General features: G+C 35.7%; 1 protein-coding gene across 14 annotated transcripts in view; it reads left to right on the forward strand.

Annotated features, from left to right (window-relative positions):
• GRIA4 (glutamate ionotropic receptor AMPA type subunit 4) overlaps window positions 1–23,858 on the forward strand; it is a 515,605-nt gene that overhangs the window by 316,760 nt on the left and 174,987 nt on the right. For 13 of the 14 annotated variants that reach the window (XR_010946265.1, XR_010946264.1, XR_010946266.1 and 10 more), the window contains one exon: window positions 11,877–12,061. Coding sequence is in view for 11 of the 14 variants with exons in the window: in XM_067750880.1 (XP_067606981.1) it covers window positions 11,877–12,061 (185 nt within the window). In the remaining 3 variants the exon portion in view is untranslated. Of the gene's footprint in view, window positions 1–10,356; window positions 10,424–11,876; window positions 12,062–23,858 lie in introns of all 14 variants that reach the window. The other variant, XM_067750881.1, reaches the window with a different exon arrangement.

A 23,858-nucleotide genomic window follows, 5' to 3' on the forward strand; every position in this document is an offset into this window, starting at 1 on the left:
CTATTATAACTAATAAAACCCTACATTATCATCTTCATTGCACGGAAGTCAAAAGTGGACAATTGAGAAATTCAAATAACCTGCCTCAGAACCATATAGTTGAAATGAGAAAAACAAATTTTTGCAGTTGAACATAACTGAGTCTTCCACTGAACCCATCATTTGTCACCTGGCATGCTGTTGAAGAAGTTTCTCTTTATTTAGATGATAAACTCAGTATCATTTCCCTACTAAAGAAATTTAATAGTGAGTAATTAAATGTATTCATGCTCATGGTCCCTGCCATGAGTTTACAATTACTTCTTGGAACTGAGCTAGCCTCAGTGGGATATAAAAATTAGGTTAATCATATGGTGAATACTTACTTCATCCTGTGCTTGTCCCTACTAGAAACAGAAATTGTCTCACTAATTGTATGCAAATTCTTTCACCAGAATCATCACAGAAAATTATGCATTGCTACTCCTTTTCTAAAGAGAAGACAAAAGTAACATTTTAAAATATCACTTTCAAATCAACACAAATGAATTGTTTTGGCTTTGTGTGTAAAAGCCAGATCCAAATTAATATTATTTATAGTACACAATTTGGAATTTAAATCTAATAAACTGATATTTAATATGTTGTGAAACACTTCTGTATGTTTTGTTGCTAGTGATGTTTTCATGATTAATTAAGGAGATATATTGGCCTCAAACTTCAACATAGTGTATTGATGAATAAGTTAATTGCTGTTTTAAGAACCAGAATTCTATGTATAGCATTGGCTCTCCTGCATCCTTAACCAATGAACCAACTTTTCAGGGTTAGCTGAGGATCTGTTTTTATGAACCAAAAGTATGCCTGTTTTTATCATTCAGAATATAGTCCTTTCTAAAATGGATTTCACAATTTCTTTAATTCTACGTTTTTTGAGACTTATTTTAGCCTTTATTAATGACTCAAGAAGGTTGCTATGAAGACTGATCATGAAAACTTTAGAGCAATTTCCAGGGATAACCTAAGGACTTGCTGAGGTGTGCAGGGCTCTTGGCTCATACCACTCATGACCTCCCTCCGCCCCAGTTTGGGAGTTTTTGCATTTACTTGTCACATTCTTTTAGGGTCTAACTATATAAACTAAGTCATTTTCATATCACTTTAATTCCACTGAATATTATTTATTATAGATTCAGAAATTAGATTGAACCATAAGACATTTGCCGAAATTTGAATATTTTAGACTAACAGGAATGACAACTTCTTATAGTTCCACCTGATATAATGAAAAATCTCCTGACTCTTACATAGATAAATACAGAATGAGGGAAAATGTATAGAATTTAGAGAAAAGCAAGCAACTGACATTCTCCTTTCTCTGTATTTTTTTTCAGAACCTATCTAGATTAGAGGAGTTATTCCATTACACCTATATTAATTTTAGTAGCGTCCTATATGGACTATCTTTCTCTCTTCTCTTTCTACTGTATCCTTCATTTCCTCTAATACTATAAATTCTAATATACTGAAAGCATTTTTTTTTTTTTTGAGGTACGCGGGCCTCTCACTGCTGTGGCCTCTCACGTTGCGGAGCACAGGCTCCGGACGCGCAGGCTCAGCAGCCACGGCTCACGGGCCCAGCCGCTCAGCGGCATATGGGATCTTCCCAGACCGGGGCATGAACCCGTGTCGCCTGCATCGGCAGGCGGACTCTCAACCACTGCGCCACCAGGGAAGCCCCTGAAAGCAATTTTATAAATTTGTCTCCTCTCTGCTCCAAAATCTCCAGAGTTTCCCTGTTGACAATGGAGTAAAATTTAACTTTTAGTAGTTTATTATTCAGAAGTTTCACTGAGTGCTTTTTAGTTGCCAGGCACTCTTCTAGCACTGTGAACAAAACAAAATCTACCTTCATGAGCTTATATTCTAGTGCGGGAAATAGACAATAAACAAGGCTAACTGAAAAAAATATATAGTATGTTAGATGGTGATGTTAGGGAAAAATAAAGCAAAAAAGGGCAATAGGAAATGTCAGGACAAAAGTTCGGAGAAAGTAGCCTAGGATGGGCCCACTGAAGAGAAAGCATTTGGGTAAAGACCTAGAGGAAATGAAAGAATAATCCTTGCAGACCCACATTGGAGAGAGCACACGAGGGCAAAAGCCTGAGTTAGAGTATCACCTGTTCGGTTATTGCAACTGCAAAAAGGCAAGTTTGCTACTGACTTCTGAGAACGAGAGTAAATGAGGTCAGAGATGTGGGGCTATGCAGGCTATTGTAAAGAATCAGTGAGAAGCTTTGGGCTGTGAGTGATATGATCTGACTTGCTTGCTGTGACTAGTCTGAAGGAGGCAAAGGCCGAGCAAGGAGACTTGTAAGGAGATAATTGTAATAATCCAGACAAGAGGCAATGTGACTTGGACCTAGATGCTGGCAGTGGCTATAGGGAGAAATGGTCAGATTCTTGATATATTTTAAAGATAGCACTGACAGAATATGCTGAAATATGAGATGTGTTTGTGAACAAGAAGAGTTGATGATGACTGTTATTTAAAGGCCTTCACAACACAGCCTCAACCTTCCTGCCTAGTTTTATCTCCTGCTTTCCCTGTTCACTAAAGTGTGGTGGAAAAGTCCCTAAAATTAAAAATGGAAGGCCTGAGTTCAAACTGTGGCTCTGCCACTTATTAGGGTAATGATTTGACATAAATCACATAATCTATCTTTATGTCTATATCTTCACTTATATGGCGGGGATAATAATACCTACTTCACAAGGCTCTTAGGTGATTCAACTGTATTGTAAAATGATAATAAAGCATAATATAGTTTATGAATCTACTACTCTAGAAAACTAGTCTATTAACTATTAATAATTTATTAAGTATTCTTTTTTGTTTGTTTGTTTTGTTTTGTTTTTTGCGGTACGCGGGTCTCTCACTGTTGTGGCCTCTCTCATTGCGGAGCACAGGCTCCGGATGCGCAGGTTCAGCAGCCATGGCTCACAGGCCTAGCCGCTCCACAGCATGTGGAATCTTCTCAGACTGGGGCACGAAACTGTGTCCCCTACATCGGCAGGTTGACTCTCAACCACTGCGCCACCAGGGAAGCCCCTATTAAGTATTCTTTAAGCTTCCACCTCTCTGTCTTTGCCTTATGCTGCAGTAACTCCTTCCTCTTCACCATCTCCACCGATTAAACCCTCCCTGTCCTCTAAGGACCAAATCATAGTACAGGTCATTCTCTCTGCAGTGAAGTTCTCTCTGAGGGGCGCTATTCCTCCTCTCAATTCAACACTTTGCTTTCCCAAAGTGTTGGTATATAACTTTAATATGAAAATTAGGTCTTAATGTAAGGCCAGAAACTATCAAACTCCTAGAGGAAAACATAGGCAGAACACTCTATGACATAAATCACAGCAAGATCCTTTCTGACCCACCTCCTAGAGTAACGGAAATAAAAACAAAAATAATGGGACCTAATGAAACTTCAAAGCTTTTGCACAGCAAAGGAAACCATAAACAAGACCAAAAGACAACTCTCAGAATGGGAGAAAATATTTGCAAATGAAGCAACTGACAAAGGATTAATCTCCAAAATTTACAAGCAGCTCATGCAGCTCAATAACTAAAAAACAAACAACCCAATCCAAAAATGGGCAGAAGACCTTAATAGACATTTCTCCAAAGAAGATATACAGACTGCCAACAAACACATGAAAGAATGCTCAACATCATTAATCATTAGAGAAATGCAAATCAAAACTACAATGAGATATCATCTCACACCAGTCAGAATGGCCATCATCAAAAAATCTAGAAACAATAAATGCTGGAGAGGGTGTGGAGAAAAGGGAACACTCTTGCACTGCTGTTGGGAATGTGAATTGGTTCAGCCGCTATGGAGAACAGTATGGAGGTTCCTTAAAAAACTACAAATAGAACTACCATATGACCCAGCAATCCCACTACTGGGCACATACCCTGAGAAAACCAAAATTCAAAAAGAGTCATGTACCAAAATGTTCATTGCAGCTCTATTTACAATAGCCCAGAGATGGAAACAACCTAAGTGCCCATCATCAGATGAATGGATAAAGAAGATGTGGCACATATATATAATGGAATATTACTCAGCCATAAAAAGAAATGAAATTGAGCTATTTGTAATGAGGTGGATAGACCTAGAGTCTGTCATACAGATTGAAGTAAGTCAGAAAGAGAGAGACAAATACCATATGCTAACACATATATATGGAATTTAAGGAAAAAAATGTCATGAAGAACCTAGGGATAAGACAGGAATAAAGACGCAGACCTACCGGAGAACGGACTTGAGGTTATGGGGAGGGGGAAGGGTGAGCTGTGACAGGGCGAGAGAGAGTCATGGACATATACACACTAACAAACGTAAGGTAGATAGCTAATGGGAAGCAGCCGCATGGCACAGGGATATTGTCTCGGTGCTTTGTGACAGCCTGGAGGGGTGGGATAGGGAGGGTGGGAGGGAGGGAGATGCAAGAGGGAAGACATATGGGAACATACGTATATGTATAGCTGATTCACTTTGTTATAAAGCAGAAACTAACACACCATTGTAAAGCAATTATACCCCAATAAAGATGTTAAAAAAAAAAAAGAAAATTAGGTCTTAAGTACTTTAAGTGTTTAATATGAAACAAACATTATTTGAGTGACTGTTAATTCATAAATCTATATTTTAATCTCCTTATGAAGATATAATGGTTGTATTTTATGCAAGTTTGAATTGTGAACTTTATATATTGTGATATTAAAAAATAGGTAAAATCAGAATTGTGAATTTTATGTAGTATACTATAAAAAGTAGATAAAATCTCAATTGATGAGCAAAATAGTAACTATATAAATTATGCTAGATATCTATTTCTTTAGGAAATTGGTCTTCAGTCATTTGGCTTTAAAATTACACAAATTTTTCAAGAATGCTTTTCTTGCATAAAAAGAGATTCCCTTATAGTATAAAAAGATATTGATAAATATCCATAGTGCTGAGGAGATAAAAAATGCTACAAACAAGCTTGAAAAAATATCCAATTATTCTTAGGGAATATTCAAAATCTACAGAGATGGTCTCTTGAAAAATTGATGTTTATAGCAAGAGAGAAAAGTGGGTTTCTCAAACCTGTCTCAGAATTTAGCATACTGCTTTGGGTGATGAGGGAGGTGACTGCAAAGACCATATCATTAGAAGTTACTTGACATCTGAAATCCAAATAGAAAAATATTCGTTTCTTCAGGAGATCAAAAAGACCTAAGAGTTTCTTCTGAAAACAAGTAAAATGAACACCAGAAGAACAGATTGTCATTATGCTCAAATCTTCCTTCTCCTTATTCCTTATGTTTCAACAATAATCAAGTTGATTTATTCTGCCACTTTAATCTAGAAATTACTCTCCTTCCTTATTATCTCTCACCTGGATTACTTCAATATGGCCTCCCAACTGGTTTTCCTGTTTTTTGTGTTACCTTCATCCATTGTATCCTTCACACCTTAGCTAAACAATCCCTCTAGAACACATGCAGTTCTGTCAGTCTCTTCTTAAAGTTCCTGAGGAGTAAAGGCCAAATTTTATAATATGGTAGAGAAGGCCCTTATGAGGTGTCCCTTTCTTGTTACCTCTCCAGCCTTTGAAGCTCTTCCCACAGTCCACACCAATTTTCCACACGCTCCTTGTTCTTCCAAACACACAACATAATCTGAAGCATTTGAAGTTCCTGAATGTGACCTGCCATGCTTCTTCTGATCCTCTTGACATCCTGATTCCTCTCTATGAAATTCCCATTAATTTATTTCTGTGTTCAGACAACTTTGCTGAGCATCTACTGAGAACCACTAGACTAAATACTGAGCACAGAAATACTCACTACTTTCATGGAGCCTACAGTATGGGAGTGGGGGGAGGAGAGGGAAGACACTAATCAGATCATCATTCAAAATATATGGTTAGAAACTGGTAAAAAAAAATCTCTGAAAGAAATGTACAGAAAGCTACAAGAGATTATATGAGGAGTAAGTGATCTAGTTAGAAGGTAAGTGATGTCTAAGGTGAGGTCTGAAAAATGAATAGAAGGCAAAAATGGAAGGAAATAGTCTTTTAAAGGGAACACTAACATGTGTAAAGGCAATGAGGTGGAGATGCATGCTACCTTTTAAAATATCTGAGAAGGACAATGCTGCTAGAGGTTAGAAAGCAAGAAGAATAATGGTACAAAATGAGACTAGAAAGAGAGGGAGGAGACAAGTATGACCAGATTTTGGTATGTAACATAAAAGAATAGGAAAACATTGAAAGCTTCATTCAAGGAAGTGCCATAGACTTTCCAGACAGAAACAAACTAGACAAAGATTAGTCTAGTTGCCATGTAAACAAGTGAAATAAAATTCTCCAGTGGTCTAGTTCTAGAAAAGCCCAAGAGAAATAAGAAAATAACGCATGCCTGGGAGGAGGAGTTTAGTGCCTTGAACCTGTGGCAAATAGTTGAAAATATTTGCTATATGCCTGTATAAATAAAGATTAGGTTCAGTTGCAACTGACAGAAAACTTTAAAGTTTTAAAGTATCAAATTCCCCTGTATGATATCTCTGAATTAAATATGGACACTACAATGTAGTGGTCAAGAGACAATAAATGTTATTGTCAGAAAATACAAGAGGACTTAGGGAAAATCTAAGACCCAAAATAACCATCTTTGAAGAAGGATTTTCTATTTTTACTCTTGATTTTTTGTAGAAAAGGGAAAACTCAAGACATTCCATCTTACCTCAGGTTTATATGTATGGCTTCAAACTGTGTAAGTTGGCAGATCTTTGCTTATTTTCACTATGCCCTTCTTGAACTATGGCATAAATAAATGCTATAGTCACAGCTGCCGATAATTTTAACCAAGCTACAATGTTGGTTACTCCTTCTGTGTTCTGAGATCTTAGAGTTCAGACTGTAGCCTTTGAACATGTTATTTCAGTACCTAGGCTGCTTTGGAAAGAGTCCAAACCAAATGGTTACTAAATCGGCTCTGTAGTGCCATTATGATGGCGTTAAATGCCGTGAGGTTTACAGAATCGTATTCCTCTCATGACTGAGATTAAAATACAGTATAAAGTAGACTTTCAGATATACACACCTTTCTCTTGGAATATACTAGCTTTGGATGCCAGTAATTATGCCAGATCAGAGAAATTGGGTAGTAGTGGGTACCTGCATAGCAATCTATAAAATTAATGAAAGAGGCTTTAATTTGAGTAAGTACAAACTGCTGCTATATCCCTTTGTCACTTCTTTTTAAGCTCAACGATGCCACATGGGACAGACCCAGTCCTCTCCTTCCCAAATGAGTTCCCATGGCCTCAATTTTTCTCTATCTCATACTTATAGAGGCATATCCTTCATCTCATTAAATTAATTATTCTGATGATATTCCTCCCTAATTTCTACATTTTCACTTCTCATTTTCTCAATTTCTTACTTCTCTGAAATATGACTCCTATATTCAGCATTCCATTGATGCTACTCCTGTTGTGTGCACCAGTGACCTTCTAATTAAAAAGCACTTTTCTATCCTTATCAAAGAGAAGGGTTTTTAATAGCATACAGATAACTCTCTCCTTTTTGAAATTATATCCACTCTGACATAGATATTTCCTGACTCTCCTCCTGCCCCTCCATGTGCAGATAGTTGAATCAAATAACTCTTTCAAAAGAGAACATCAGATAAACAAGCCCAGTTTGTGTTGCTAACAGCTGAATATCTGGATGGTACTGCTCACCCAAAATAGGTCATTATTCATGGGTGATATAAAAAGTGTTGATGTGTAAGGATACAGTAGCTCAAGACTGCTTAAATCACTATGATTCTATTTAACATAATTAGTAATATCATTATATAATATAACATTTTAAAATATTTGTATGTGTAACTGATAGTGTTCTTTAATAACCATGAAAAAGCCTTTAATCATTTATTTTAATCCAACAATGTGATCTTCTCCATCATACATTTTCACTACTATTCTAATAAAATTATTTTGGGTCTTTTGAAGTTACTTACACAATACAGTGTAATTTGTATAATAGTTACTTAAATATCAGTTTTGCTAGATCCTGGTCAAGACAAGAATCATAACTTTGTTTATCCTGGCATATCTTAAAGAATCTCGGATGTCTTAGTTTTCAATAAATTATATTAGATTAAAATGTTAGACAGCTTTTAAATAAAAGCAAGACTTAAAAATTCTTTACAGTAGTGAACTCCTCATTACTCTTGTGATATTCACCTAAAACTGTAGTATTCATTTTCTGACCAACAATATTGCACTACAGATTTTCTAAGAACTAGGAGATACAAATCGTAGGCAGTTGTAGAATTAATATGACTTGACTTGTGATTTTCTAGTTTATATAACAGGTAAGTTACACAATCATAGATTCAACAGCAGTATTTTCTCTGAATTACAATGTATTCCCAACTATCTTGGCAAATAAATAAGACAGGTACATCTGAGTTGCAATGAATAAGATAGGATATTAAAATCAAACACAGCTTGTAAAAGAACTCAAATTTTCACCTGGGCTCTGAAACTATAACTGTGTGTCCTTTGCATTAAAAAGATGCCATTTATTTCTGACTATGCTTAATGGTTCTTTTTAGGCAGCCAACTTTCTTTGTCTTTTAACAAAGATTGTGTCCTAGGGTTTTGTTTTATTTCAATTCTAGTGTCACTTCTAAATCTGAAAACTCAGATAACAAAATGTTGAATTTGAATTATAATTTTGTTTTATTAGTGTGAATCTTTCAATATCTGTTATGCAACTGGGAACATATATAAATTTCATCAGAAGACGTGTGGCTCTATATTCTGTGAAATTCCTGTAGGTAGGAAAATAACAGCCTAGCACTGACATATCCACATGACGTGATGATAACAAACAAAGGCAGTATCTAAAGAACTGTGCCAAGCTGTGAATTGGTCACAGGGATGATGTGTGTGGACATAGTTATTATTTTTACAACATGCAAGAAAATCAAACAAAAAGTTTTTTTTAATTATTTTGATACTACAGTAAATAAAAGGAGAAAACGGAAAATAAGATGTCAATTGGTATTTTTAAAAAGAGCATGTTCATAGGTGTCAAAAATGAATGAAAGAACATTAATTCACTATCAGAGAGCAAATCCCAGTAACAGGATAAATGAGGCATGAACGTGTACAGTGTACATTAATGTTGTTTAACCCAAGTTTGTGTGCTAGATGCATAGTGAGGCCAAACAAACAAAAACGTCGGAGTTTGGATCAGAGAAAGGTTTACTGATCTAGAGGGTGCTGCTCTCCAGAGAAGATGGGAGATGTAGGTTTGTCTCAGATCCATCTTGCTGGTTGGCCAGGGTGCAAGGGTTTTAAAAGCAAAAAGGGTAAAAGGGGAGGGGGCCTTGTAATTTCAGCTTCCCATAGATCTCAGTTGCAGACTTCCTGCCACCGTCTTTTTTTTTTTTTTTTTTTTTTTTTTTTTTTTTTTTTTCCGGTACGCGGGCCTCTCACTGTTGTGGCCTCTCCCGTTGCGGAACGATGGCTCTGGACGCGCAGGCTCAGCGGCCATGGCTCACGGGCCCAGCCGCTCCGCGGCATGTGGGATCTTCCCGGACCGGGGCACGAACCCGTATCCCCTGCATCGGCAGGCGGACTCTCAACCACTGCGCCACCAGGGAAGCCCCCTGCCACCGTCTTATGATTTGATGTGTCATTGGTGATTTTGATTGATTGTTCCTACAAAGCAAATTAGTAAATCATGGTCTTATGATCCTTTAACTTCTTTCTAGGAGAGAGCAAAAACAATAGTTGAGACATTTTATTATTTACTTAGAGCATTATGTGATGGTCAAGAATTTCATTTCCCAGTTGGCCCCTGATGTTTTTTTCTGTTAAGACCTTTTGGGCTTTGTGTTTTCTCCAAGACCATTTGAGTTTGCTTCACCTTTGTTTGTGTGTTCCCTCACTTCCCTAATTAGTAACTGATGCTCTTTGGAACTCAAGGAAGGCCTAGAAGACTAAAGCCTTTCTCTAAAAACAAGAAACGCGGGACACTGAGGGACTTTTGAACCCAGGAGGACCCTCAGAGTCCTGCTTGATTTCATTAAGATAGGATGCAGACCATCATGTTACGTATGCATATAATAGGAAACAAGGGAAAGAGTACTGAATTTGGGGCAGGGATAGGGGGGATCTAGGTAAGATTTGAAGAGATAATTACAGGCATACATTACAAAAGGAAAGACTAAACAAAGCAATAGATATACTAGAATAATTATATAGTAATTAACATGCCCTCTTTCTTCCTCTTTAGGGAATTGTTTTCATTTTGATAAAAATTAATCCTGACTGCCACAGTATTTCATTTGGCAGGATATCAGGTAATTTATATTTCAAATATGACCTCATCATCAGTTCCATCTGTTGATATTAAATGAACATCCGTAATGTTTGAAACTCTAACTTGTAGAAAACATACCTAAAAATAAAAATCCTTGAACCTGAGAGACTCACATACCAAACAGAAAACTGAGTAAAGGGTGCTCTTATCTAGCAAATGCTTTGCATTCATTTTAAGTCTTCAGGTTTAATCCACCCAGCTCTCCACTCTAAGTCCAGGGACCAAGGGAGGGAGAAACTATAGGCAACTGCTGCCATAGAATGAGCTCAAATAAGTGTTAGACCTTCTTAAAGAGGACTAGCATATTTTTTTATGCTAAGCCACAAGGGGAAAAAATAACAGGCTCTGATCCAAAACAACCTTCGTTTAAATGTTATACATAGATTCAAAGAATCTTTTTTCCTTTTTTTCACATTCCAACTCAAAACTGAGAGCTCAAAAATTCAAGATTTCAAGACAATGTTGTCATGAAGAAATATTCTAAGTGCTGGGTTCATGAGTTTGCCCCTTCATCTTTAACCCAGACATTAAGACCCATGACTTCCCTTCCACATGCAGAGAGATCTGAATGAAGAACAGTGTAAAGACCATTCCATTCCCTCTGGAAGTCTGTTTCCCGCTAATAAATGCTCCTTTTTCAGCAATCTTAAAGGCACCTTTTAAACCTTCAAGACCCAGTTCAAGTTGTTTCTCCTCATGGCAGTTTTCCTGGTCCCATTAAGGCAGATTTTACCAAACTTTCCCTTGGGCCAACACTTTCCCTTGAGTACGGCTATCATTACACAGTTTTAAACTAAGTTTCATTTGTTTATTTGAATGTCTGTTTCCTCTACTAGATTATGAGTTTGAGTGCCCATTGCATCACCTAGTTTTCATTCAGTTCACCCCCAATCCACATCACTCCCCTACCAAGACAGGAAGAGTTAAATAATGCCTTCTCCATTTACAATAATGGGTCCTCAATAAATAGTGTTGCAATGTTTATTTTATGACACAGTTGAACCCAAAAATGTTGTTACTACTTTGCTCAAGGGGAAAATCAATACAGCTGTTCAAAATTAATTCTGTCTAGTGAGTAAAATTAGCAAAAAGTTTATGAAATTGTTCTTGACTACGGGTGGTACTAGATTTTGTTTTTGGTTTATCTCATCAAAAATATATCCAAAGCAATGTAATAGTCTTTGGTAGAGGGATTTTGAGAGCTTACTCAAGGTATGATGTTGCTACTTCATTCAAGCAATATTTTTAAGGAATGTTTTTGCCCTAAGTAAAGAAAGTAAAATTAAATGATTCAGAAATAACCACTCATGTTTTTAAATTTCTAATAATTCATTGTATGTTTTGGAATATAAAAATATTGAGGTAGACTCAGTGCCTGCATGTTATTTAAGGGCATGTTTTTAGTAACCCCTCTGGATTTTTTTCCCCACTAGGATACTCGATACTTCAAGCTATCATGGAAAAAGCAGGACAAAATGGTTGGCATGTCAGCGCTATATGTGTGGAAAATTTTAATGATGTCAGCTATAGGCAACTTCTAGAAGAGCTTGATAGAAGACAAGAAAAGAAATTTGTAATAGACTGTGAGATAGAGAGGCTTCAAAACATATTAGAACAGGTAAGTACTGGACTTTATGTTACTATTAACCTAGACCTTCTACAAAAATATTTGACTTTTTTTGGCCCATCAATATCTTCTTCCAACAGTTTAGCCTGAAGTGTGGAGTTTGGGAGTTTTCATTCCATGATTTATTTATCTCCAAGACTAAATCATAATCTTTTATCACCAAAGGTCATTGTGGTTCTCAATGAAGTTAGAAGTACTTTTCCTCACACATTTTAAAGACATACAATAGAAAGGACTTTTTGTGACTCAAGAGCTCTTGACCTCCTATTTTCATAAGCATTAAGATTGAAGATTAATTCCATCTAAAATATTAGAAAATGTGACTCTGTACTTTTTATAACCTTTAGAGAAATAGCTCTGTGAGAAATATCAACATGAATTAATAAAGCAATGAAATAAAAGAAAATTAAGTGGCACAGTGCATATAGCATATTTTCTTCTAGATGTTGTAAGTAAATACATTACCACCACAGTGAAGATGGCTTTCAAATCTCCTCACAAGAAAGAATCATTTAATAAAGCTTTCAGTAAGTATCTGTTGATTTGATTTGAAGCATACAGGAAAAGATAAAATTGAGCTTTGTCAGTGTGTTATATGAAAGAAAAATATCATCAAATAATGGATAACACTTGCCCCTAATCCTGCATATCATGATAAAGCTTTAAAGGCTGTATTTGGCCAAAATTGCAGTGAATGAATGCCATCTAGTGGTTTTATAAATGTTTGCTCCTATTTATCTACAATATGTTAGGTTAGCTAGACAATAATGTAGCATGTTTTATTGGTTAGTTTGCTGCATACAGTTTATTTGCATAACAATATGATTTGATTCACTTACCAATTTGGAGGTTTATTTATGAGAACAAGTTAAGTACTCAACTATACATATCAAAGCCAAGATATGTTTCAGAGATTTCTCCTTAATATCCAGGGACGCTGAACTAGATGCCATAAGTTTCCTTCTTCAACTATAATTAGCATTTGTAAATGTTAAAAGTAAAAAAGCATGTAGTGGGCTTCCCTGGTGGCGCAGTGGTTGAGAATCTGCCTGCCGATGGAGGGGACACGGGTTTGAGCCCTGGTCCGGGAAGATCCCACATGCCACGGAGCAACTGGGCCCGTGAGCCACAGTTACTGAGCCTGCGCGTCTGGAGCCTGTGCTCCGCAGCAAGACAGACTGCGATAGTGAGAGGCCTGCGCACCGCAATGAAGAGCGGCCCCCACTTGCCGCAACTAGAGAAAGCCCTCGCACAGAAACGAAGACCCAACACAGCCATAAATAAATAAAATTTAAAAAAAAAGAAATAAACAAGGAGAGAATAAATAAGATTATTAAAAAAAAAAAAAAGCATGTAGTATTTCTTTTAAAGTTCTCATGAAGCCAGACTATACTGTAAGGAAAAATGAAAGAGTACTCTCCTCCTGTTACACTTTTATAAAAGAAGGAAAAAAACATTTGATTGATGAATTGTGTTATTATTCTATTAGAAAATGTTAATTTTAACCTGTACATCACTCAGGTTTATTCCTCAGGGAGTCCAAGAAATCATTATGGTTGTGATTATACGAGGTATATGAAACTTTTAGTGTGCATTTATGGAATCCAAGAAAAAACTCTCCTACTTTCTTAAGTAAGACCTGGTCACTTCAGCTCAAACTCCCATTCTCCCTCCCTCCCACTCTACCCGTATGTTGAGAGTTTGAGTTGTTTGACATGAACAACTGAAGCTTTGTAAATAACTCTTCATGAATCCCACAGAACAGTCAATTCTAACATCTTCCTGTCAGTGGGTAAGGCTCAGAAAGACCCTCTAGTTGCTAAAAGACTTGTGCTTAAAAGACCACAGCTGGAGAAGGCAATTGAGTGCCTAAAGCATATTGACCCATTTCAGAGGCTTAGCAGGTTTCTAAGAAGAAAATCAGTACACCCAGGTGCTATGGATAAACTTGTTGAATAAATAAACCTTAAATAAGCTCTCACTAAGGGAACCAAGCATCTAACTTTTGTTATGATTTCAAAGAAATTATTTTTTTTATTTTTTCCAGCTTTATTGAGATATGATTAATATGTAACATGTTATAAGTTTAAGGAATACAACATTATAATTTGATACACAAATATATTGTGAAATGATTACCACAGTAGGGCTAGCTAACACCTCCATCACGTCACATAATTACCATTTCTTCTTAGGGGTGGGAACATTTAAGGTCTACTCTCTTAGCATGTTTTAAGTGTACAATACAGTACTGTTAAATATAGTCACCATGCTGTACATTAGATCCCCAGAGCTTAGAAAACTTGAGTGTTTACCATTACCATTTCTATTTTAATTTCTTCAGAATGCTAAAAGTTTTTTTTATCATGACTGCATAGTAATAATGAGACTATTAATAGATTTTTGTCTATTTAAAATGCGGCTCAAATATAAATATCATAAATTGTAACAAAGTCTACTCTACTGTAAGAATATATTGTGTTCTTAATTGTCCTATAAAATTTCTCCCCAAGAAAAACTGTTTCCTATTCTGAACATTTTTTAACTGTCTATATTTTAATTCCTGTAGCTCTAAGCAAAATCACTTTTAATGTTTCTTGACTCATCTAAAAACAAGAGCTAGTCCAAACTTTGTCAGGAACTTGTACATTTACTTCAATAACTCTGTGTTTCAATATCCTCCTTAATAAAATGAAATAACAATAGAAAACAATTTCAGAGACTCAAACAAAGCATTTTTTAAAAAGTAAAATGCTAAGTAATCTTGATCAGAAAAATGTCTCTAATTTTTTTTCTATTAAAGTATAGATGATTTTCAGGTGTACAACATAGTGAATCAATATTTTCATAGATTATCTTCCATTTAGAGTTGTTATAAAGTATTGGCAATATTCCCTGTACTGTACAACATGTCATTGAATCTTATTTATTCTATACATAGTATATTGTACCTCTTAATCCCCTACTCCTGTCTTGTCCCTCCCCCGTTGCCTCTTCCTGCTGGTAACCACTAGTTAGTGCTCTATATCTGTGAGACTGTTTCTGTTTTCTTATGTTAATTACTTATTTATTCTTTAAATTCCACGTATAAGTGATAACAAACAGTATTTGTCTTTCTCTGCCTGACTTATTTCACTAAGCATAATACTCTCCAGGTCCATCCATGTTGTTACAAATGGCAAAATTTTATTTCTTTATGGCTGAGTAATATTTCATGCTATATATATACACGTGTGTGTGTGTGTGTGTGTGTGTGTGTGTGTGTGTATATCACAACTTCTTTATCCATTCATCTGTCAATGGACACTTTACTTCCATGTTTTAACTATTGTAAATAATGTGGCTGTGAACATTGGGGTGCATGTATCTTTCTGAATTAGTGTTTTTATTTTCTTCAGATATATATCCAGGAGTGGAATTCCTAAATCATATGGTAGTTCTATTGTTTAATTTTTTAAAAAACTTCCATACTATTTTGCATAGTGGCTGCACCAGTTTACATTCCCACCAAAAGTGTACTAGGGTTCCCTTTTCTCCATATTCTTGCCAGCATTTGTTATTTGTGGGCTTTTGACGATGATAACCATTCTGACAAGTGTGAAGTGCTACCTTATTGTGGTTTTGATTTGCATTTCTCTAACAAATAGAGATGTTGACCATCTTTTCTTGTGCCTTTTGACCATCTCTGTCTTTTTGGGGAAAATATCTGTTCAGGTCTTCTGCCCATTTTTTAATCAGGTTGTTTGTTTTTTTGATCTTGTGTGGACTGTTTATATATTTTGGATATTAATCCCTTATCAGTCATATCATTTGTAAGTAATTTTTCTCATTAACTAAGTTGTCTTTCTATTTGTCAATGGTTTCCTTTGCTGTGCAGAAGTTTAATTAAGTCCCATTTGTTTACCTTTGCTTTTGTTTCCTTTGCTTGAAGAGAATGATCCAAAATATATTGCTATGACTTATGTCAAATAATGTGTTCTGCAGATGTTTTCTTCTAGGAGTTTTATGGTTTCCAGTCTTACATTTAGGTCTTTCATCCATTTTGAGTGTTTTCTTTGTATATGGTCTGACAAAATGTTCTAATTTCATTCTTTTATCTGTAACTGTCCAGTTTTCCCAGAACCACTTATTGAAGGACTGTCTTTTCTCCATTGTATATTCTTGCCTCTTTATTGTAGATTAATTGACCATAGGTTCATGGGTTTATTTCTAGGCTCTCTATTCTGTTCCACTGATATATGTGTCTTTTTGGTGCCAGTACCATACTGTTTTGATGACTGTAGCTTTTTAGTATAGTCTGTTGTCAGGGAGTGTAATACCTCCAGCTTTATTCTTTTTTTCTCAATCTTGCTTTGGCTATTCAGGGTCTTTTGTGGTTCCATATAAATTTTTGGATTATTTATTCTAGTTCTGTGAAAAATGTCCTTGTATTTTGATAGGGATTGCATTAAATCTGTACATTGCTTTGGGTAGTATGGACATTTTTAAAATGTTAATTCTTACAGTTCATAAACATGGGATACCTTTCAAGTCTTTGGGTCAGCTTCAAATTCCCTTCATCAATGTCTTATATTTTTCAAAGTATAGGTCTTTAACCTCCTTGATGCAATTGTAAATGGGATTGTTTTCTTGCTTTCTCTTTCCCATAGTTCATTATTAGTGTATAGAATAGCAACAGATTTCTGTATATAAATCTTGTATCCTGCAACTTTATTAAATTGTTTTATTAGTTCTAATCGTTTTTTAGTGGAAATTTTAGGGTTTTCTATATATACTAATATGTCATCTGCAAGTAGTGACAGTTTTACTTCTTCCCTTCCAATGTGGATGCCTTTTATTACTTTTTCTCATCTTATTTCTGTGGGTAGGACTTCCAATACTATGAAAATAGAAGTGACAAGGTTGGGCATCCTTGTCCTGTTCCTGATTTTAGAGGTAAAGCTTTCAGCTTTTCACTGTTGAATATGATGTGACCCGTGAGTTTGTTATAATACTAAACCGACTCTACAAGAAGTGTTAAAATGGAAAAGAAAAGGTTACAAGAAGTGAGAATTTATAAGAAAGGAAAAATCTCAGTAGTAAAGATCAAGTGGGATCAGAGCAGACACCTGGAGCAGGCTCAGGCACACACTGTGACAGCCCTGGCCTGCCAGATAGAGCCCCAGGCCAATCCCAAACTGCCTCCTCTGCACTCAGTACACCCTGTTCAGGTGCAGGTCTAGGTCCCAGCCAGCACCATCATCTGCCTTCACCCTAGTGGAGAGTTGCAGCGGAGCAAGAGGGGCTGGAGCAGGCTGCCAGTGTGGGCTGGGGTGTGCTCTGGGGCGGCTACAGGAAACTGGTCAGAACCCCAGGGAGTTTTCAATCTGCTTCCCGCACCTTTTCCCAAAAGCAAGTGTGTGTGCACATTCTTCAAAAGTAAAGTGTCAATTTCTTACAGCCTCGTGTTAAGTCCAACTGGTTTACAAACCAGCTAAGGGGACTTGTCTTAGTGCAAGACCCCAGGTATGGGGTGCACAATATGTGGTTCAAACCCCTCACGGTCGAGGGAGAATGTCCAACCCCATGATATCCTCCTCCTTTTCTGTGTCCCCTGCTAGGGATGGAGGTTCTGACCTGATTTCTTCTCTTCCCTCTCTACCCATCCCTGTGTGGATCTTTCTTACAGTCTTGTTAGTGGAAGAGCTTTTCTGCCAGTTTCAGTTGTTTACAGCTAAAGTTGCTCCACATATAGATATATTTTTGATGTGTTTGTGGGGGGAAGTGAGCTTGATGTCCTCCTTCTCTGCCATCTTTATCTCCCGTCAAAAAATGCCTTTGACAAAAGGTAGCCCTTTCTCAGAAGATAGTGAAATTAGTACAATGAGGATAAGGGGATGTGTTAGTAAATTTCTAGAAGGATGGGCACACTTCATATTGTGGTGACATGCTGTCAATAATTACTTCATTGACACTTCAATTTGTATCAATTTTCAAAAACTTAATGGAAATAGCTCACAATTTTCTCTCAAAATATGTTAATGAACAACTGCTTCAAAAAGCACTTTATCTTCTGTACATGTTTTCCAAATTATTTTTATGCTATGAATTAATTAGTTCTTATAAATGTATTGTTAGTTAAAATAGCAGTTAACCACATATTCATTCAAACATTTCAAAACATGAATTTCAAAACAAGTATTTGAAAATGTGTTTTAAAGTTATATTGACTTTTCCACCCTAAATTACACCACAGAAAAAAATGAAAGAATTTATGTAAATATCACTCACAGAGCTATTTAAGGCAATAGAAATATAGCAAAACCACCAAGTTAGATTTATTATATTGTTTGTTTCATGCTGCAATAAAACAAATTACATTTTGTCTCTCTAAATCCAATGGGCAATTTGGTTCAATCATCTGCAGGAAAAAACTATGAAAAGAAACTTAAAACTAAAGATACTTTTTGAGTATTTGTTGAATTTGTGATCAATTATTGATAGAAAGAGTTTCAATTTTTACTTAAAGTAATATACCATTTTGGACACTAACATTATTCATCTTACCTAGTTTTCTTCATCAATTATTTTATAGAGTAGCTCAAAATAGCTTAATATAGCTGGAAACAAATGAGTTGTTTTTATATCAAAATAAGTGCCCACTATAAAGTGGGAACCTTTTCATATATTATTTATTTTCACACATATACTTTGATTTTAAATTTTGATTGCTTGCAAAAAGTCCCTAATGATTTTATCTTATGCCTTATCAGTTGGACATTTAAGTGTCAGACTTTGATTCATGTGTATAACCCAGTATACCAAAAAGCAGCAACAAACTTGATCTTAACTGTCTTTCAGGCATTAAAGATTATTTGACCAAAATAGCACTTAAGGCTAATGGTTGCTCACATATTTTTAATACACCATGAAAAATACCCAAGAGTCATGCAGCTAGATTTCTGTGTTCTATAGTCAGTGAAACCCTCCTTTTCTGGAATACAGTCTGGGCAGTGGGATGGCATGTACTTTCTTCTACCTCTTCCTTTGGTCAATTGACATATTCCCAAAATAATGATGTTTCCAAAAATGATTAATGTTTTTAGCTTTTGAGAGATGGGTAAGAAATCTTCAATTGTTAATTTTGAAAAAGTAAGTGGAGTAACTTAATGCCTATGACTCTTATTCTCCTTACTTTAAATAAGCATTGGGCTGAGATGATCTTGTAAAACCCTTCTCACTCTAAAAGTCAATAATGTTATTTCCAATGAAGACTTCCTGATAATTGCATTTGATCCTGAAGCAATAAATAATTTTACACATAGGCTATATGTTGAAAAGAAGCATGAAGTAATGGCCATTCAAGTGGCCACTTCTGTATATTCAATGGCCATATTCAATGGCCACTCAAGTGGCCATTTCTGTATATTCATTCATTCTACAAATATTTATTGAGTGTCCACTTTATTTAGGTCGGACATTATGCTCTGCTGAAGATAAATTTATGAGCAATTTCTGTTCTAGTTAGTAACTCTTATCTGGTTAACTAAGGCTCAAACCAAAAGCATTTCCTAAAATCCTACTAAAATATATTCTTTCTTTTAGAAATATAGTACATATAAAATGATCAAGCATCTCAGGAATTTTGCTATGAGTGCCAGTTCTTATTCAATACATGATGATATGAAAGGCATTAGATAGAGAACTGGAACTATATTGGCTCTAGGACAATTTATTTATTTGGCCGTAGGATGTATTTAAGGAGTCTAACCAAGTATTTATCAGGAGAAGATGGTATGGGTCAACCTTACAGTATGAAATAGATGTTTAACAAAAGAATGGGGAAAAATGGCTCTACAGGTGGCTCACAGTTATCTCAAACTACCTCTAATACATACTCAAATCGGTGTCCCTTTCAACAGTATTCTTGCTTTCACTATATGACAGGGAAACTCAGTGTCCCACTAGACACTCAGATAATTGGCAAACCCAGTGACCTTGTCATACTGTTTGAAAATTAATCAAAAAAGCCTAAAAGCCATGACTGACCTCTCAGAGGTTTGTTACATCACCAAAGGAAGCCAATAATTCTATCTCAGGGCATGATCAATTAGAAAAAGGAAAATTCCTTACAAACAGAAATATGGCTGTTTGCACATAAGTGGTGAAATGTGGACATAGCCCCCAGCTAACTTATTCTAAATCCAAGGCCACCTCCTTACCTAGTACTACTTAAATGAGATGTCAGATCTCAGACAGGATTTTTGGCAAGTTGTCAAATGCATGGCAACAGATAAGACTCTTTATTTAGAGCCTGCATTTACAAATTTTCAGAATTCTCTAACATAAAAAAATTGCATTAAATCTAGAACTCTACCCAATCCACCTCCACTTCCAAAAACATCTCTAGCTCTGAATAAAGTATCAAAAACAACCAAAGCCTTCAGTAGCCTGCCTCTTATGCCATAACTGGTTGTATCATTATCTAGAAGGAAATACACGTTTTATTTAGTTACTGGCTAATGACCATAAAGTCATTTTTTCACACTAAAATTTTTAAAGAAAACACAAAAACAAGAGTAAGGGATAGACGAGACAAAAGAAGCACAAAGAAAAGAGTAAAGCTACCTTCAGTTATAAGGAGTAGTCACTGAAGAAGAAATCTGATAATTGGAGATAATAGCTTTGATTATTTGAATCATCTATAGGATTAAACAGCACACATTCTAACAGTAGGAATGAGTCAACAGTAGTAGACTAGACAATTCTGCCCTTGATTCCTAATGTATTAATTCAACATCTATGTGCCAGACATCATTCCAGGCATTGCAGGGCTGTACAAAGACGAGCAAAACATGTTCCCTATACTGAGAATGCTTACACTCAAGCTGGGATATCAGAAACATGAATAAATAATTACAAAACAATTTGATTGGTTCAGAAACCGAAGTATTACAAAATATATCAGGAACCCAGAAGATGTGGTGACTGAATATAATCAAGACAGTCAGAAATGCTTCACAGAGAAAACAGACATTTAAATTGAAAATGCATTGTATTTTTCCAGGAACAGAAAAAAGTAAGGATATTCCAGACAGAAACAATTGTGAAAACAAGGAGGTCTGTAAAAGCTCAGAAGGCAGATACTGTTGTGGGAAAACCCAAACAAACTTCTTGACCAACCCATAGTTCTAGCTGATAAAAATCAGGCGGGAGCAAATGTAGAATTAGAGTGGCACAGTAATTTAAGATGAAGTGGTAAAGACCTGTAGTAGCAAGAAAATGAATTCTTTGTGTTGTATTAGTTTAGCTATCTGTCTTTGCTGTTGACATATCTCCATCAGAGCAGGGTCTATTCTAATTATTTACCAATATATTCCCAGTGATATGAAAGAGGATCAAAAAATTATTGTTAAATAAATGAAAGTCTGAATGAGCTTCACTTGAAGACACAGGCAAGAGATATTTCTTTTATGTGTTCAAGGGAAGAGCACCCAATAGCACCCGGAGTTTCTGAAGGTAAGCTTTCAGTTACCTGAGAAGCTTTCTTGTCGAAAATATATCACCCACCAAAGACGATAGGAAATTTGGGTTTTCTAGAGTTTGCTGTATAAGCTGAAAAAAGCATAAGAGTTTCATTTCCATATATTAAAGTAACAATGCATAAGGTGCAATGGGAACAAATCAGGCACTCAAATTACTACAGCAAAGAAATTATATCAGCAATTTCCTACACTACAGTACTGGCAGAGCTTGCTGCTTTTGCTTCATTATAAAGCTGCATTTGCAAATAGAGCTTTGCTCAGTCAGGAGCTGCAACAAAATAAGAGGAACTTAAAAGACATGAAGTTATGTCCAAAAAAAGGAAAATTTTACTTCTTTCATTTTATTTTTTGCCAAATTGATTTGAATGTACAAGCCCCATTACAATTTATGGGGTTTGTTGTTTTCATAGAAAATGAAAATACATTTACATATCTCAGTCAGACTAGTATAAATTTGTGGGAATTAGAAAGGGGTCTCTAATTGTCTCTTAGCTACTGTTGCCATGGATGGAGCTATTCCTAATTTTGTTCTAAAATTTTTTAAAAAGATAAATTGAAAAGTAAAGCAAGCAAAGAATATAAGTTTTTTTGAAAAAGAAAAATATAGTTTTTGTCTTAAAAGAATTGTGAATTCTAGGATTAAATTGTGTTCAACTAATTTGTTTTAGTTGATGCTGCAAGAACACTTATTAGAATAGTTTCCATTATTATTGTTGTCAGAAACATTCAAAAGCTCAGCTTTAAAAAAAAAGATAAAGAAAAATATTCTTGATAATTTTAGAAATATAAAATAAATTAGTTTTACTAGCCTTAAATAGAAAGCAGCTGCATAGAAGTATCTACTATGGTTTAGGGAAAGACAAGCACTATTTCTCTCTTTTTTTTTTTTTCCCCGGTACGCGGGCCTCTCACTGCTGTGGCCTCCCCCGTTGCGGAGCACAGGCTCCGGACGCTCAGGCTAAACGGCCATGGCTCACGGGCCCAGCCGCTCCGCGGCATGTGGGATCTTCCCGGACCGGGGCACGAACCCGCGTCCCCTGCATCGGCAGGTGGACTCTCAACCACTGCGCCACCAGGGAAGCCCCTATTTCTCTTTAAATAGAAAAGAGAACTTCATAATTTATTTCAGTAGAATTTTGCATCTACTCTTCAAATGTTTAAAAGACAGTGAAATTAACAAAAAAGAAGTAAAACATTCAACAATACCTTTGAGGACACTTTTTCTGAATCTTGTAAACACTATAAATATATTTACTCTTTATAAATCCTAGAGTATATTAAATAGTTCAGTGATAAAGTATACTATCTGCCAGTAGATGAAGTGATTAATCTTTTTGATCACTTTGATTCAGTCAGAAAGGTAAAGGAACAAATTCACTCCTAATTCTCCCTTTAAGATCAACCATATAATCATTCAATACTCCCCTACTGATTTTCTGTGTTTTCTCTGAGCTCATATACAACCAATGCCAAGTTTAAAATCAGATTGTGGCAGAAAATTAAAGTGGTCTTGTTCTTACAAAAAGGAAAAAAGGAGGAAAGAAAGAAAAAGAGAAAGAGAGGGAGGGAAGAAGGGAGGAAGGAAGCAAGAAAATAAAGGTTCACATAATCACTGGCAAATGGAAGAAAGATCAAGATTAGATATAGGGAATTTATTTTCTATTTTTTAAGGTTTTTTCAAGGTCACAAACCAAATGTTTGTTACATTTTTCCAAAGTCCAGGCTTAAATTGTATCTGTACTTGCCCTATGTCTTTCCCTTTAAAACCATAGAAACTATACTAGAAATATATATATTTGAATTCTATTTTTATAATTAACTTGTGTCTATTTCTGCTGATTGCTATCATAATGCAAACTTAAAAGTCAAATATTCTGTGTAAGATAATAATATATTACAAATATCTTGCAGCTAACAGAAGAGAAACAATTTTTCTTGTCTCTGCCCACCCCACACTATAATTTTGCTTTCTTAACATGTATACAACACTCATCTATTTGCTCATTTATTAAGCAAACATTTATCCAATACCTACTAATTTCCAAGCATTGTATACAAAGTTAATCAATTTCAATCCAGGGACCAGGACAAGGTGGCAGAGTAGGAAGATCCTCGACTCACTTCCTCCCACGAACACACCAAAATTACAACTATATGTAGAGAAACTATATCTGAGACCAACCTGAAGACTAATAGAAAGACTTCCACAACTAAATATAAAAAGAAAAAGCCACATTGAGATGGATAGGAGGGGCAGAGACATG

This window comes from Pseudorca crassidens, chromosome 9, assembly GCF_039906515.1.
Source record: "Pseudorca crassidens isolate mPseCra1 chromosome 9, mPseCra1.hap1, whole genome shotgun sequence".
In the NCBI taxonomy this organism is placed as follows: Eukaryota; Metazoa; Chordata; class Mammalia; order Artiodactyla; family Delphinidae; genus Pseudorca; species Pseudorca crassidens.